This window comes from Caenorhabditis briggsae, assembly GCF_000004555.2.
Source record: "Caenorhabditis briggsae complete genome, chrV, whole genome shotgun sequence".
Lineage (NCBI taxonomy): Eukaryota > Metazoa > Nematoda > Chromadorea > Rhabditida > Rhabditidae > Caenorhabditis > Caenorhabditis briggsae.
In genome coordinates, this window is record NC_013488.2 from 4,083,210 (window position 1) to 4,098,001 (window position 14,792).

The 14,792-nt window shown below is 37.3% G+C and overlaps 5 protein-coding genes across 5 annotated transcripts in view; 3 read left to right on the top strand and 2 right to left on the bottom strand.

Moving 5' to 3' along the window:
* The window catches only part of CBG01387, a gene marked incomplete at both ends in the record, with an annotated part of 35,945 nt that extends 34,059 nt beyond the window's left edge, over nt 1-1,886 (top strand). Inside the window, 2 exons of the mRNA XM_002636090.1 lie at nt 1,249-1,389; nt 1,436-1,886. Of these exons, the coding sequence (XP_002636136.1) occupies nt 1,249-1,389; nt 1,436-1,886 (592 nt within the window). The remainder of the gene's footprint in view (nt 1-1,248; nt 1,390-1,435) is intronic.
* A 1,421-nt stretch (nt 1,887-3,307) lies between these two features.
* Nucleotides 3,308-5,352, top strand: CBG01386 (the record flags this gene model as incomplete). The annotated part of the gene is made up of 7 exons (XM_002636089.1): nt 3,308-3,359; nt 3,464-3,647; nt 3,932-4,078; nt 4,124-4,200; nt 4,247-4,422; nt 4,979-5,249; nt 5,297-5,352. The coding sequence occupies 7 exons, from the start codon at nt 3,308-3,310 to the stop codon at nt 5,350-5,352; spliced, it is 963 nt and encodes a 320-aa protein (XP_002636135.1).
* A 222-nt stretch (nt 5,353-5,574) lies between these two features.
* Nucleotides 5,575-9,763, top strand: CBG01385 (the record flags this gene model as incomplete). The annotated part of the gene is made up of 7 exons (XM_002636088.1): nt 5,575-5,754; nt 5,798-5,942; nt 7,626-7,758; nt 7,923-8,336; nt 8,383-8,869; nt 9,391-9,494; nt 9,676-9,763. 7 exons carry the CDS (start codon nt 5,575-5,577, stop codon nt 9,761-9,763), a joined length of 1,551 nt encoding a protein of 516 aa, XP_002636134.1.
* Nucleotides 9,764-9,943: 180 nt separating this feature from the next.
* Cbr-str-254 lies at nt 9,944-11,401 on the bottom strand (the record flags this gene model as incomplete). The annotated part of the gene is made up of 6 exons (XM_045236880.1): nt 9,944-10,035; nt 10,240-10,552; nt 10,595-10,877; nt 10,939-11,017; nt 11,061-11,148; nt 11,210-11,401. 6 exons carry the CDS (start codon nt 11,399-11,401, stop codon nt 9,944-9,946), a joined length of 1,047 nt encoding a protein of 348 aa, XP_045091824.1.
* Nucleotides 11,402-11,906: 505 nt separating this feature from the next.
* CBG01383 lies at nt 11,907-14,128 on the bottom strand (the record flags this gene model as incomplete). Its single annotated transcript, XM_002636086.1, has 5 exons — nt 11,907-12,534; nt 12,579-13,204; nt 13,256-13,342; nt 13,388-13,468; nt 13,982-14,128. 5 exons carry the CDS (start codon nt 14,126-14,128, stop codon nt 11,907-11,909), a joined length of 1,569 nt encoding a protein of 522 aa, XP_002636132.1.
* Nucleotides 14,129-14,792: the final 664 nt, after the last annotated feature.

The following is a 14,792-nucleotide window of genomic DNA, read 5'->3' on the forward strand; positions in this document are numbered from 1 at the left end:
TAGTTTTATCAGCTGTTAAGTTCTATGAAGACTATAATCGCTACAAGAACCATACAATTTGTAAGTAAGCTAGAAAAAATTGAAATTGTGAAAAATCGACCATCTATCGAAGATCGGCAAAATCGGTCTGAAAAAATATGCATCGCCAAACCTTGTAAAGTGCCTTGTCGAGCTATTCGGTCGTAATGCCTGAAAAATAACAGGAGTTCTGCACACGAAACTCAATTTCTTGAATGTTTCAATGCTCATTCAAATTTTTAGATTGGAGATTATAGTTTTTAAAGGTGGGGGGACATGAAAAAAATAATGTTCTCGAAATTTCGTTTAAATATGCCCCTCGAAAAGTTGAACTTGTTGGGGCGAGGATTGAGGGTGCGGTGCCGCTACCGACTGAGCTACACGGGCAAAGAAAAAGCGGTCGCCCGATTGCATACATAAAGGCGAGGACGACAGCTGTACGCAGAGTGACATTAAGCGTTGTACACCGTCACGGTAGAATGCATACTCTGGCCCCAAAAATCCCCCGTAAAATCTCCTGTCCCCCCACCTTTAAATTTCTTGAAAAATGTGATTTCCGGATTGATTAAGACCCCTGGGAATTGGGCGGTTTATTTTTCAACAAGAGAAACAAAAACAAAAAAAACTTTAACAAACAAGACTATCCAATTGATTGTTCCTCCATTATTTTTCAAATGTCAAAGATGTCAAAGCGTGTTTTGTAGACAAATTAGTCAGTGAATAGGGTCATTGATAATTCAATGCGTAGTTTGTAGTTCTCCCGCCATTTATATAATCAATAGTAAACATAAAAATTCAATTGATAAACCATAGAAAGAAAAAAAATGATTTTCATTTTACTCCTCACCTTTTTCCTAGCCATTCTGATAGTGCGTCAGTTCCAAAAGGCCAGCAATTTCCCACCCGGACCCACATCGCTTCCTTTCATTGGAAATATTCATCAGCTGATTTATTACTGTTGGAAACACAAGGGAGTTGTCCCTGCATTTGATTATTTTAGACAAGTAAATCCCATCTATCTGTAAATGAATAAGAAATCGCATTTAGACATATGGAGATGTGTTTACTCTTTGGTTGGGACCAATTCCTCATGTGAGTATTTGTGACTATGAAACTTCTCAAGAAGTGTTTATCAAAAATGGGAATAAATACAAAGATCGATTCTTGCCGCCAATTTTTGAACATGTTAGTGGTAAGTGACCAATGTTTAATGCGATTTAGGGAAATGAGTTTTTCAGAAAATATGGGTTTAATTTCCGCGAACGGAGAGTCTTGGGCGGAAATGAGACGGTTTGCACTGTTAGCTTTTCGAACTATGGGTGTAGGAAGAGATTTGATGGAAGAGAGAATATTAGCAGAACTGGATGCTAGGTATTTACAAAAGTATATATTTGACGAAACTGTATTAATTTTTCAGATGTGCTGAAATTGATGCCGAAGCTGTTAACGGAAAAACCATAGTTCATACTTCGGAATTTTTCGATCTCACAGTTGGCAGCGTTATCAACAGTGTACTCATTGGAAAACGATTCGATTCTCACAACAAGGACGAGTTTTTGAAACTGAAAGGACTTCTAGATTCAGCTGACGAGTTGTTCACTATGTTCGAGCTCACTGTTCCAGTATGGTTGCTCAAAAAATGTTTCCCTGAGCGATACGCAAGAATCGTTGAGGTACAAGAAGAAATAATCAATTTTGTTTCTCGAGAAGCAAATGAGAGATATGAGAAAGTGAAAAGCGGAGAATATACTATCAACGCAGACGATCCCCAAGATTTTGTGGAAGCATATCTGGCAAAAATCGAAGAAGAAAAGGAGAAAGGAACAACCAATTTTTACACAATGCAATGCCTAAAGCATGTGATTGGAGATTTGTGGTTGGCTGGACAGGGCACTACTGCAACAACATTGGTTTCTGGGTTCAACCAGCTTGTGAATCATCCAGAAGTCATTATGAAATGTCGTGAAGAACTGATGAGACTAACGAATAACGGGTCGAGGACATTGAGTTTAAAGGATCGAGCAGATTCCCACTATTTGAATGCGACGATAGCCGAAATCCAAAGACATGCTTCAATTCTAAATGTAAACTTTTGGAGGTACAACCACGAGGCCACCACCATCAAAGGATATCCAGTGGACTCTGGATCAGTGATCACAGCTCAACTTGGAGCACTTCATGTCAACAATGACATTTTCAAAAATGCAGGGAATTTCTACCCGGAAAGATTTATTGAGGACCCGAAACTCTTGAATCAAGTGATCCCATTTGGAATTGGAAAACGATCTTGTGTAGGCGAAAATATTGCTAGATCGGAGATCTATTTGGTATTGTGGTGATTAGTGATTAGAAGTTTAATCGTTGAAATTCCCAGATGATTGGAAATTTGTTGCTTCGCTACGATATCAAGCCGCATGGAGCATTGCCATCCACAGAGGACAAACTACCGTACACCGCTGGGAAATTGCCCGATAAAACTGTGAAACTTGAATTTCGGAAATTATAGAGAGCTCGTTGTCCCATTTAGAATAAAGTTGATTTTTCAAATTTGCCTTATGAAAAAAATTGCCTTTTTGATTTATAATTTTGGAAACTCCAGTTGTCATACTTGCTTGACATGTATGCCATTTGTGATACACATCAGATTATCAGCAATAGTGATGTCTCAATTTTCAATTATGTATATGCAGCTGAAAAAGTAGAAAGTAGCAAAAGATCAGAACCTTGTTTAGACGATTCTAATTTGAGCTGGTTTACTGTAATCGTTCAACGATTACCGTAAACAACAACTTGGTACCAGATTTAGAACAGTGCAAGAAGAGGTGGAACTTTCTGATGTCCAAACAACCTACACATTACTTTTTTGAAGATAACTTTAATATAACAGTTAGTCTCAATATTTTTTATATACCGGATATCTGCCAATTAATAAGAATGTTCATTGGTCTAAAGTGTTCTTAATATTCTAGGGAAATTGATTTTTTAGTCTCAAACAGAAAGGTTCTGTGTTTTACATCTTCATTCATTTTTTTGGCTGTAAGCCATGAACGCTACTATTGAAATTTCCAGTCAAAATCAACGGATTGCAGTGACATTGGTGATTTTTACCGTAAGTGAAAGTGCCGTAAAGCCTGTATTGGAAGGGCCCATAACATTTAACCCTTAGCCGATTTTTCTTGGTCCCTGTCAAAGATTTTTTTTTTGAGTGTTAACTGATAAACTGTTCGTCAAAATATCAGAAGTGTTTTTGTCAGTTGGCACATTATTGATATTTTACATAAGAATTGAGATGATTGAGCTCAAACTTGACAGTGAAAAGCTTTTCTATTACAGGTATTACGGTAATTTTTAAGTTTTTTTTAAGTTACCGTAATACCTGTAATAGAGTAATTTTTAAGTTACCGTAATACCTGTAATAGAAACCTATTAATTATAATTATTTCAGATCGCGTTCATTGGCTTGGTCGGAAATCTTGCAGTTTTCCTTTTTGCCACCACTGTCAAAACTCTTCAAAATTCTTTCGGAAGACTCTCAGCATCGCAATCTTTTGCAGAAGCAATACTTTGTGCAGTGTTTATGTGCTTCTACTGTCCGATGGTCGTTTTGTAAGTCCTCGGCAGGTCGGCTTGTAACTTCTGTTCAGAAGTTGAGGGGTCCGGCTTCCAACGGATGTTGCCCACGTTCTGTTTGGAACTTTCTCAAAACCGGCTGTTAAGCGGACCATAATCAGATTTTAGTCGGCATTTGAAAGTTGAAAAACTACTAGGTCGGAAACTTGTGATGAGTTTGTCGGAGTTTGGTCAGCTTTAGTAGCGGTCTTGTTCGGAATCTAACAAACTTCCGACCAGAAGTTTCCGGCACCCGAAGTCCTAATAAACTGGAGAAGCACCTGGACGTCAAAAATACTTGTAGCAACATTCCCACTTTTAAAACTGCATCCTCCTACATGGGTCTCGTTTTACTCTTCTGCTACGACGTATGTATTTTCTCTCACTTGTTCATTGCCATCAACCGATTGTGTGCAATTTCCTTCCCAATTAAGTACAGTGATCTGTTTAGGTTGGTTGTTATTCTATACCAAAAAAGAGCTGACAACATTTCCAGCGAGCAAAACACACGAATTCTAATTTTCATCGCCTACGCAATCCCCTGTTTTACTTCGATATACATGCACCTAGCGAGTGAGCATTTCAGTTAAAAATAACTTTTTTTGACAATTGTTTTTAGACCATTGCCTCCTTCCGTATGTGGACTTTGGATGGTACTTTGGTGTGAACACATCTGCCAGTTGTGACGTCATCAGATTCTATGTTGATTTTTGCAAAGATTTTGGGGTGGTTGCTCTGATTGCGATCGTTGATGTTTCCACTATGATTATGATCAAGGTTACCGCATCCAGAATGGTAAGAGGTATAGGGTCTGCCTAACTCGGCTCAAATTTGAAATTTCTGTTGAAATCAAAAAGGGAAAGAAGTAGAAGTCAGCGAGATCTACAAAATAATATTCGATTTGTCTTTATTCTGGTCTATTCGAGAAGAGTGGTCCCTTGTTAGGAAAGGTACCCGAGGTCCCATCGATTACAAGAGCAAGCTTTAAATGACGACCGTGGTCCCACACCTCCGACTATGGCCTGACTAATCTTGCCAATAGGTAGAATGGGACCATGGCAAGGTTGATGGGACCATAGTCGAAGGAATGGGATCGGGAGTAATTGGGGACCCCTCATCTGCGATAGACCTCAATATGGGCCAGATAATTCAGAGTGGGTAGCAATGACTAGGCCCGTTGTGTCTAATTTAGCATCATTTTTGTTGACCATCAGATCAAGACTCATAGATAAGGATATAGTCGACTTAGGCAACATTTTGTAGATCTCACCAAGTTCTACATTTTACTTCATGATTCAAAAAGGATTTCCAAGTTTGAACCGATCCGTGATATATACACCCATTTATTCAGAATTCCACCTCATCAAACAGCCTTCAAAGCCAAAAGCATCGTGACCGAGAAATCGCATTTGTCAAACAGTGCATTATCCAGGGAGGGGTGTTCGCAGCAGAACTTATTTCATTTTTCATAATATCCGGGATGCAAACAAATCCAGTTGGAATATTCATTTGCACTACTGTAGCCTGGTGCTCGGTTCATTCAATCGATCCGTATGTTTTGATTTTTCTAAACTCAGAACTGCGAAATATGTTGAAGAAGAACCCAATCGGGATGGTGAGACGTAAGTTTGTTGAAAAGTGATTTTTTAAAATTTAAGGAAATTTTCAGATACTCGAGTCACAAACTCTGCACAACCAGCCAATCAAGAATCGAAATTTGACTGATAACCAAGAAAAGATTAAAGAACAAGTTCTCTCTTGTCAATGATACCAAACAGTGTTTTGTAGTCATAAAATGGCTAGTTTGTAATTTTTGTTTCTAAACATTCAGAAATCTTATCTTTAAGAAGGAAATACCGTGTTTCAAAGAAAACTGTTATTTTGTAGCTTTCGGAAATTTATGTATAAAAATGAAGCTTAATTTGTATTATTTATCTACTTTTCAACATGATTCTAGTTCTAATTTTCACCACACTTCTTGCCATTCTAATAGTCAGACACTACCAAAAAGTTCGAAAGCTTCCACCCGGACCAATCACTCTCCCATTAATCGGAAACAATCCCCAAATTGTGTACTACTCGTGGAAGAACAATGGAATCGTCCCGGCGTTTGAATATTTTCGAAAAGTGAGATCGTTTTGATGTTTCTGAAAAAATCTAGAAATTTCAGAAGTATGGAAATGTGTTTACTTTATGGTTGGGACCATTCCCTCATGTTAGTATCGCCGATTTTGAGACCAACCATGAGGTTTTTGTGAAAAATGGAAATCGTTATAAGGACAGATTTTTGAGTCCAATTTTCGAAGAGCTTCAAGGTGAGTCTAATTTTCATGTGAACTAACGCTATATGTGACTATCAAGCCCAACTACTACCATGTGGCTCAGTCAGTCCAGGACCCACCTCATACTTGCACTTGAGCTCGATTATCTCGGCTCCTATGGGAGATATCAAAAATGTCACAACTGATAAAATATTGATGATATAAGAAGTAGCGATTTTCAAAATTTTTAATTCTCGAAGGAATAAACAAATGGTCCAAATTTCTGTAATTCGTCACAGAAAATACTAAACTACTGATAAATGTCATAATCGATGTGTTTTTGTCCAGAAATACTTTATTTCAACGCAATCATGAAAAATATGGTTTTAATTACATTATTTCTGTTGTTTTTCAATTTTGCGAAAAGTTACGTGATGCACAGAAATTGAAGGCTTCGAATTCTGGGATTTTGGAAATTCACGTGATTCACAGAAATTGAACGTTGCAATTTCTGGGATTTTTCACAGAACTCGAACGGTTCGAGTTCTGGGATTTCGGAAATTCACGTGATTCACAGAACTCGAAGCTTTCAATTTCTGGGATTTTAGAAAAGCAAAAAAAAACATTTTTATTCGAAACTTACTATTGTCACATACAGTACTTTAGGATGAAATTGGTTGAGATGGTGGAAAAATGTTGTTCAAAAGCTATAAAAGATTCCACTTGGTGTTTTGAAAAACTGGCAAAACTGATTTTTAATGATTTACCGTCGAAGAAAACAGAAAAACTGAACGCCGAAGAAAACTCAGTTTTCTTCGACGAAAAATCAATAAAAATCCGTGTTGCCAATTTTTCAAAACTTTCAAATTTTCAAAACATCACGTGGAATCTTTTATTGCTTATGAACAAAAATTTTCCATTATCTCGATCAATTTCATTTAAAAGTATGTGACAAAGGTAAGTTTTAAGCTTTGTATTTATATTTTTACTTCAACCCTTCCAATGCGACTCAGAATTTACAACTAGTTTTTCAGCCAACAGAGAGCTCACATCGAAAAATTATCTTCAAGCTCGAAGGATCCGTTTTATGGAAAACAACAAGTCCAACGATAGTTTCCTAATATTCATTTTGCTTTATCACGACCCTTCTTGAATCCCTACCCCCCCCCCATGCTTTTCCAGAATCCCAGAAATTGAAAGCTTCGAGTTCTGTGAATCACGTGAATTTCCAAAATCCCAGAACTCGAACCGTTCGAGTTCTGTGAAAAATCCCAGAAATTGCAACGTTCAATTTCTGTGAATCACGTAAAATTTCCAAAATCCCAGAATTTGAAGCCTTCAATTTCTGTGCATCAAGTGTTCTTTTTTATCACCGAATAAATATATATTTGTGTATCGAAAAAATTCTATTGCAAGTACAGGAAATACTATACGAAAAGGATTTATCGTTTTTTATGTAAATTTGAACATTTTTTTCGCTCCGCAAAGAAAATGCGAAATTACTGAAACTTCACAGAAATTTTGGAAATCGAAGTGATTTGGGATGAAAATTGAAAATTTTGAAAATCGCTCTTTCTTATATCCTGATAAATCTTTTATCAGTTAAAAACGATTTGTTATCTCTGTTAGAAATTGAGATAATTGAGCTCAAAGAGCAGGTGCAAGAGATATCATTCTATTAGAGTTTTACGGTATATGAGCGAACAGGTTATAAAATACAACAGAATAATTTTTCCGAAGACCACGGACTAGTTTTTGCCAATGGAGAGAAGTGGGCGGAGTTAAGAAAATTCACAATGGTCACTTTCCGAAACATGGGTGTGGGAAATGAAATCATGGAGGAGAAAATTATGGAGGAACTCGATGCAAGGTAATTCCTATAAAAGATATCAATACTTGCAAACTATTAAAGTGATATGAATATTATGACAAAAATTTTATCAGTATACAGATTTTTGATATTTCTTATAGGAAGCGGAACAATTGAGGTCACAGTGCATTTACAAAAATTCCAACCAAATTACAATATTTCAGATGCGCTGATCTGGACAACGAAGCCATAGATGGAAAGACTGTTGTTGAACACGGAAAGCTTTTCGAGCTCATGGTTGGAAGTGTTATAAACAGTTTATTAGTTGGAAACCGATTCGGAGAGGATAACAAGGAAGAGTTTCTCCATATAAGACACCTTATAGAAACCTTCAATGAAGTGTTTACAACTTTCGATATGATTATGCCTGTTTGGGTTCTTAAGACCTTTTTCCCAACTCGATATGCGATAGCTGCAGATGGGATGAACGCTATAAAGGATTATGTTGGAAGGGTCGCCGAGAAAAGATTCGAAGAAGTAAAATCCGGAAAATATGTTCTGGAGGAAACCAATCCTAAAGACTACGTAGATGCGTTTTTGATCAAAATTCAAAAGGAGAAAGATCATCCAGCGTATACGTAAGAACATCTGAAGTCCCATGAAACTTAATGACTACAATTCCAGAATGAAATCTCTCAAATACGTTTTATTGGATCTGTGGTCTGCTGGACATGACACTACAGCAACCACACTGATTTCTGGATTCAACCAATTCATGCATCATCCAGAAGTTGTCAGAAAATGTAGAGAAGAACTTTTGAGATTAACCGACGGTGGGTCCAGACCGTTGAGTTTAAAAGATAGGGCGGATTCCCGATATCTCAACGCGACAATCGCTGAAATTCAAAGGCATGCTTCGATTCTGAATGTGAACTTTTGGAAGACCAGTGATGCTCCAACAAAGGTAAATGGGTACGAGCTGGATGCCGGAGAGATTCTTACTGCACAAATGAGTGCACTTCATGTTAATGAGGACATTTTCAAACATGCCGGGGAGTTCATGCCGGAGAGATTCTTGGAAAATGAGAAACTGATCCATCAACTGATCCCATTCGGAATCGGGAAACGATCTTGTGTTGGAGAGAATTTAGCAAGAGCGGAGTTGTTCATGGTATGCCTTTTCTGATTATAGATTTTGGGCTGGCCAAGGTGATGGGGCCGCTACTATAATCATTGGGACCAAGCATATCTTTTTGGGACCAGTGGCCCGATCTTTTTTGTATTGGCCATACAGAGCCAATCCAAGAGGACTACTTCCACGCTCATAACTCGGTTTAAACTTGGAGTACCTGTTCGAATCAATAATCAAATTTTGGATCTTGGCAAACTCTGCAAAACATACATGTAATCCGAGCCTTTCCCGGGCCTTCGCGGGCCCTTCTATAGTTTCTATCGGATTTATTATTTTTAGACCGACTGATAGAGATATGATAGGTAGAGATATGATAGAGCTCGACGAGTACTACAAAATGATGTTATGTGAAATACTGTATCTTATCTTTGAGCAAAGTTACAGGCCATAAAGTGGCTTTTTTCGGACATGCCGAGCCGGGCCTTCTTTTTTCGCTTTTTTTTCGCCTGTAACTTTGTTCGCAAACAAGATACAAATCTTTAAATAATATTATTTTGTAGCACTCGTCGAGCTCTATCATATTTGATTCAGTTGGTTTAAAAATAATTATTCTGAAAGAAGCAATGGCAAGGCCCGCGAAGCCCGGGAAAGGCCCGGATTACAAGTATGCTACAAAACGATAGCTAATCAGACCGTCTGCCACTTTCCTAACCACAAATCATAGAGGGGTCGGATTGGCTGCCTCCACGATCTTTTACAACCTTTAAGTACAAAACACAGCATTCTGATATAGCCGAATCAGACATCACTTTTTAGACTTTTATGTCCAGTTTTTAAAAATCCAGGTATTCGGAAATCTCCTCCTCCGGTATAATATTCAACCTCACGGAAAACTGCCCTCTACAGCTGACCAACTTCCGTTCAGCGCTGTAAAAATCGCGGATACTTCGGCGAAACTTGAATTCATCAAAATCTGAAACTTGTTATTTTTTAAATAAAATTTTAAGAGACAAATATGTATTTCATGTTATTCAAAGCGAAAAGATTGTAGTTTAGTAATTTTCGAAAACAAGATGAGTAATTTTCTTCTGCTTTTGATTTCAAGTAGATACGTCATGGAGAACTTTGAGACTGATTATTTCCAGATCGGGTGACATTGTAAACTTTTGAATCGGTCCTTCCAGCTTTTCGGCAACACATGTGATCTGAAAGTTTTCTGTTAATGATCTAATAGGTTTCCCATAGCTGTCAACTTTGAGCCAATTTATCTCGGTTCTTTTGAAAGATAACAAAAATCTGTCAACTGATAAAATATTGGCGATATTATGATAAACACATTTCTATTTACTACAGTGTAGTACCTTTTACCAGAACAGAGATAAATGTGTTCAAAATTGACGTTATCTTACCCATCACTGCTCTCCTGTAATGTTTCACTATAAAAATTGTTGGCAACGGGTTCAGAGCTGGATACATGGCGATGCTCATATTCAGAACTTGTCCAAATATCTCAGATGAGCAATTGAAAAAAATAGTGACATAAACCATCGTGGCAGGAATGTGCATTAAAAATACTGGGATGATTGTTTGAAACACCAAGGCATAAAATAATTGGGACTGGAGACTTTTGTATTTTTCAGACACCGAAGTCATTTTCATTAATTTTCCCATAGTTTTGTAACACTTCAATCCGAAATATATCATTGTCGTGAATGAAAGGATCTGAAATCATTTGAATAAAAAAAACAAATTTAAAATCCTTACAATTAATGTAAGAACTATCCAGGTTCCTTGAAACCCTTTCCAATTGATATATTCCGTTCCATTCTTATCAGTCATATAATAAAATGGTCCTCCGTGATACAGGTCTTCCATTTTTGTCCCATTTTTTTTGGTCGGCAAATAATATTTCTCCAAAAACCGATCCGAATCTTCTGTTGCGGCCAATATCACATAAGAAACATAAATCCAGATAGCAGCGTTTAGAATCGGAAACAATAGCCAAAAAATTAGTTTCCAGTTTTGAAATGATTCCAGTAATCTGCTCCTAACAAAGAAAATTTTAAAAATTATCACATCATTTCTATATTTTTCGATTAAAAACTAACTTGCTAATCGCCAGGTATCTATAAATGAAGTGAATGGCTAGAAGTGCAATGGAGAGACCGTAGAAGCCGATGAAGACCACTGAAATTTTGAAAATTTGTACAAAATTTCAAAGAAAACTTACCATCCATCCAAATGGAAATGGTCACTGGAAATATGGACTCTTTTGTGTTGGTGATAATTAAAAATGCCGAGTCTTTGGTGAAAATGTCCTGGAATTTTTTTTCCGATTTTCAGAATCTCCTTTTCAATTTTTTGAAAAAAAGAGCTTACCGGTTTCTCAGCGACATAGCAACATGCATAGGTTAACTCCAGTGTAGCTATATAAATCATAAGATGCTTATAAGTTCCAATAGCTTTTGGAGACTTTGTTAGAATCAAAACAATGAGCAAGAAGTTTATAGAGATTGCGAAAAATGCGCTAGCGTTGAGAGTCCAGTTTTCCAAAGTTTCAGAGGTGATCATGATGTGAGTATTATAAAAAGTAACAACTGGAAGGAAGTGAAAATTGTATGAGGAGGAGGGAATGGGCGGCGCCTCGTCGACCGGCTCAATTGTAGCTAGTCAAATATGCTTCCTGGAAAAGGGCGGTACCGGTTTTATACTGAAAATAAATGAGTAAAGCCTTCTTTTAAAAGCAGCGGATATGAAAAAAGCAATTTTCTCCAAATTTCGACAATATAAGCTCTTCGAGGACTTTAGCTTGTGTGCCCACGGTTGGAGTTGTCTCGTTGCTATCAGCTGAGCTACTGTGACCCAGCTTTGAGCTTTGTTATCTCGGTCTCTATATAAGATACCGATATGAATTAGCTCAAAGTTTAACGTTAGATGATCCGAAGTAATCCTTCTTCGTTGAAATTTCCCATAGAATTTTTCAGAATCTGTTTTTTTTTTCAAATAAATTTACAATGCAAAATAAAAGAATAATTTATTTCGACAATAAAAACTCCTAAAAACGATAATAAAATACCTAGAGATCTTTAACTTTCCTAAAAACCTCTTTAGCTCTCACAAACCACAAAACCACTAAAAAAACAACAAAGTAACCAACAAAATAAGGTGCATACAAAACAAAATAGACATCTATCAAGTTCTTCTGAATAAATCCAAGATCTCTTCCACGTGAGTTCATTTCAGGAAACGGTCCGAATTTCCCTGCAAACTCCACATGATTCACAACTTGATTCTTTGGATGTGTAGGCTGATTATTCAGAAGTTCCGCTAGCTTTTTTGCATGCTTCAGGTAATCCTTGTTGAACAGAACATCATGGATTGCAGTTTTAACGTTTTCGAGATTGTTCTTTTGAAATACTCTGACTCCTCCGTGCCTAGCTAGCATATTGGCGTTGCGCTCTTGGTCTGCAAAAATCGGGACCATAAGAGCGGGTTTTCCAAGAAATGCCAGTTCAGTTGTACTTCCCAATCCTCCATGGGTCAAAAACGCAGATAGTCGAGGATGATTGAGAAGAGCAGTTTGGGGGACCCATTTGGAAAAGTGGATGTTCGAAACGCCTTTTGCCCAGGAGACATCGTCACTTTCATACTTCCAAATGAATGTTACATTTGGTTCAGATCTGATGGCTTCTAGAAGTCCACGTCTGCAAAATTAGTTTCAATATGAGCTCAAAAGCCTAAAGCTCACCTCCACTCAATAGGCATATCTTGACTCCTAACCAGTGACCCGAATGAAATTAACATGTTGTGTTTTCTGGTATCCAAAACGTCACTCCACTCCTTTGACAATTTTTGCGATTCTATAAACTCCATGTCAATACTGATTCCTCCGATTGAAATGGTTTTCTGAGTCACTGTTCTTGGAAAGTCCAAATACGGAATGGCGTTAACAAAGTTAAACGATGAATCTAGCATGAGCTCTCTCCAATCTGGTACGTCGAAATGCTCTTGATAAAGTTTAGTTTCCACTTCAAAGCTTTCAAAGTTGACGCCTTCCAATGCTTTCGACATTTGATAGTTGTGGACCCTCTCAGATAAACTCATATCCTCTCCAAATTTGCTCATTTGCGCAGGCACGTGACTTAGCTCTAATGGCTCTCCAACCACATTTACAACAGAATCATAAAACACACAAGACGACGCTGATATCGTTCTACGGATTCCGATGGCATGCATGAATCCCAAACCACATACTGACAATGGCTCGTAGATTCCAACATCGAAATTTCTAGACTTCATAGAATCGTAAACATCTTTATTGCGCAGAAAATTCGCGCATCCCTGACGCATGGAATCCGTGAAAACGGAAAAAATCTGAAGGACATTTGTGTCAAGATTTAAGATCCTCCAAAGAGGCTGGCTTACTGTGTTCATGTTCCAGGGTGTGACTTCAGTTTTCCAATACATATCGTCGTCAACAGGGGATAGATGGCGTTTCATTTCCTCGTCTTGCTGGAGAAAACATTACTGTAGCTTTTAAAGGTTTCTGAAGCTTACCTTCACTAGGACAACATCTTTAGTTTTCTTAACACCCAGCTGAGATTTCCTCCTTTCATCCATGACAGGTGCTAGAAATGTCTGAAATTTTTATTATTTCAGAAAAATCATACTATTTTTATTATTTCAGAAAAATCATGCCGGGCCGGGCTTTTTCCCGAGTTTCGAAGGCCCGGGCCAGTCATTCCACAAGTTTTGAAAATTTCAAAAAACACATAAGGGGGACCCTTATGTGATTTTTTTCGATCAAAAAATTTTTTTCGAGTTTTTTTTATTTTTTGATCAAACAGACAAACAATCCAAAAAGCACAAAAAAAAACATAGAAAATTGCATTGAGATATCAAAATTCGGTTCAAAATAACAACATTTTTGCTACCGGGCCTTCCGGGCCGGGTCCGGGCCTTGAAATTTTCTTCAGGCCCGGCCCGGCCCGGGCTTTGGCGGGCCCGGTATTTTTACAAGTATGAGAAAAATCGAATATTGAGAAAATAATCATCAAAGTTTTATAGAAAAGTTCCGGAAATGAATATTCTGAATAATTCCAGATTTTATTTAAAAACTGAAAAACTTTTTTTACAAACAATTTAACTTACAACGTTATGTCCAGCTTCAGTCAGAGTATCTGCTAACCGTGCCATAAAATTAGTGTGACTAGCGGCAAAAATTGGAGAATAAACAAGAATATTCATAGAATTTACAGTTGAGCTGGCTAGAAAAATTAAAACAAAATTCCTAAACATTTTGGACCCGATAATTTGCTGTGTTCGTAAAAATTGCTTGATTTTATACTTGGAAAATTGTGATTTGTGACAAAACCTGACAGGCGGCAACGTTATGTGTTATTGCGCAACGTTAGACAATATAAAAGGCGAACTGTGGTGTTTTTATCAAAGTTAATTTCTCAAGTCATTTCATTTTTTCCACTTAAAGAAGGAATGTTTCTAAAGGTCATGGCTGCAGTCATATCGATTTTTTTAAAAATATCCCCACACTTTTTTAAACAATCATTCTAATAAAAAATAAATGAAGTTATATTTCTTTCTTTCTCTGTGTGTTACTCTGTCCGCACATTTTGAAAAGCTAGCTTGAAAATCAAATATAGATTGACGTGACCTTTTAAAAAAGAAAGAAGCGACGACAAATTAATAATGGGTCAGATCGCGCCGAAGGCGCACCAGACAGCTGTTTGAAGGGCCGGAGGCGCGGCAAACAGGCTGGTTTTTTTTTTCAAATAAATGGGAACCTCATGAAAAATAACAGATTTATACTCCTCCGTGCAAGTTTCCCATGGAAATTTCCGGAACCCAACTTCTTGAAATACTTTAGCAACGCGTAATGTGTAGAAGAATGACTTATTTCTTCACCTAAAAGTTTTTTGGTTAACAAAAACTTCGAAAAACGAAA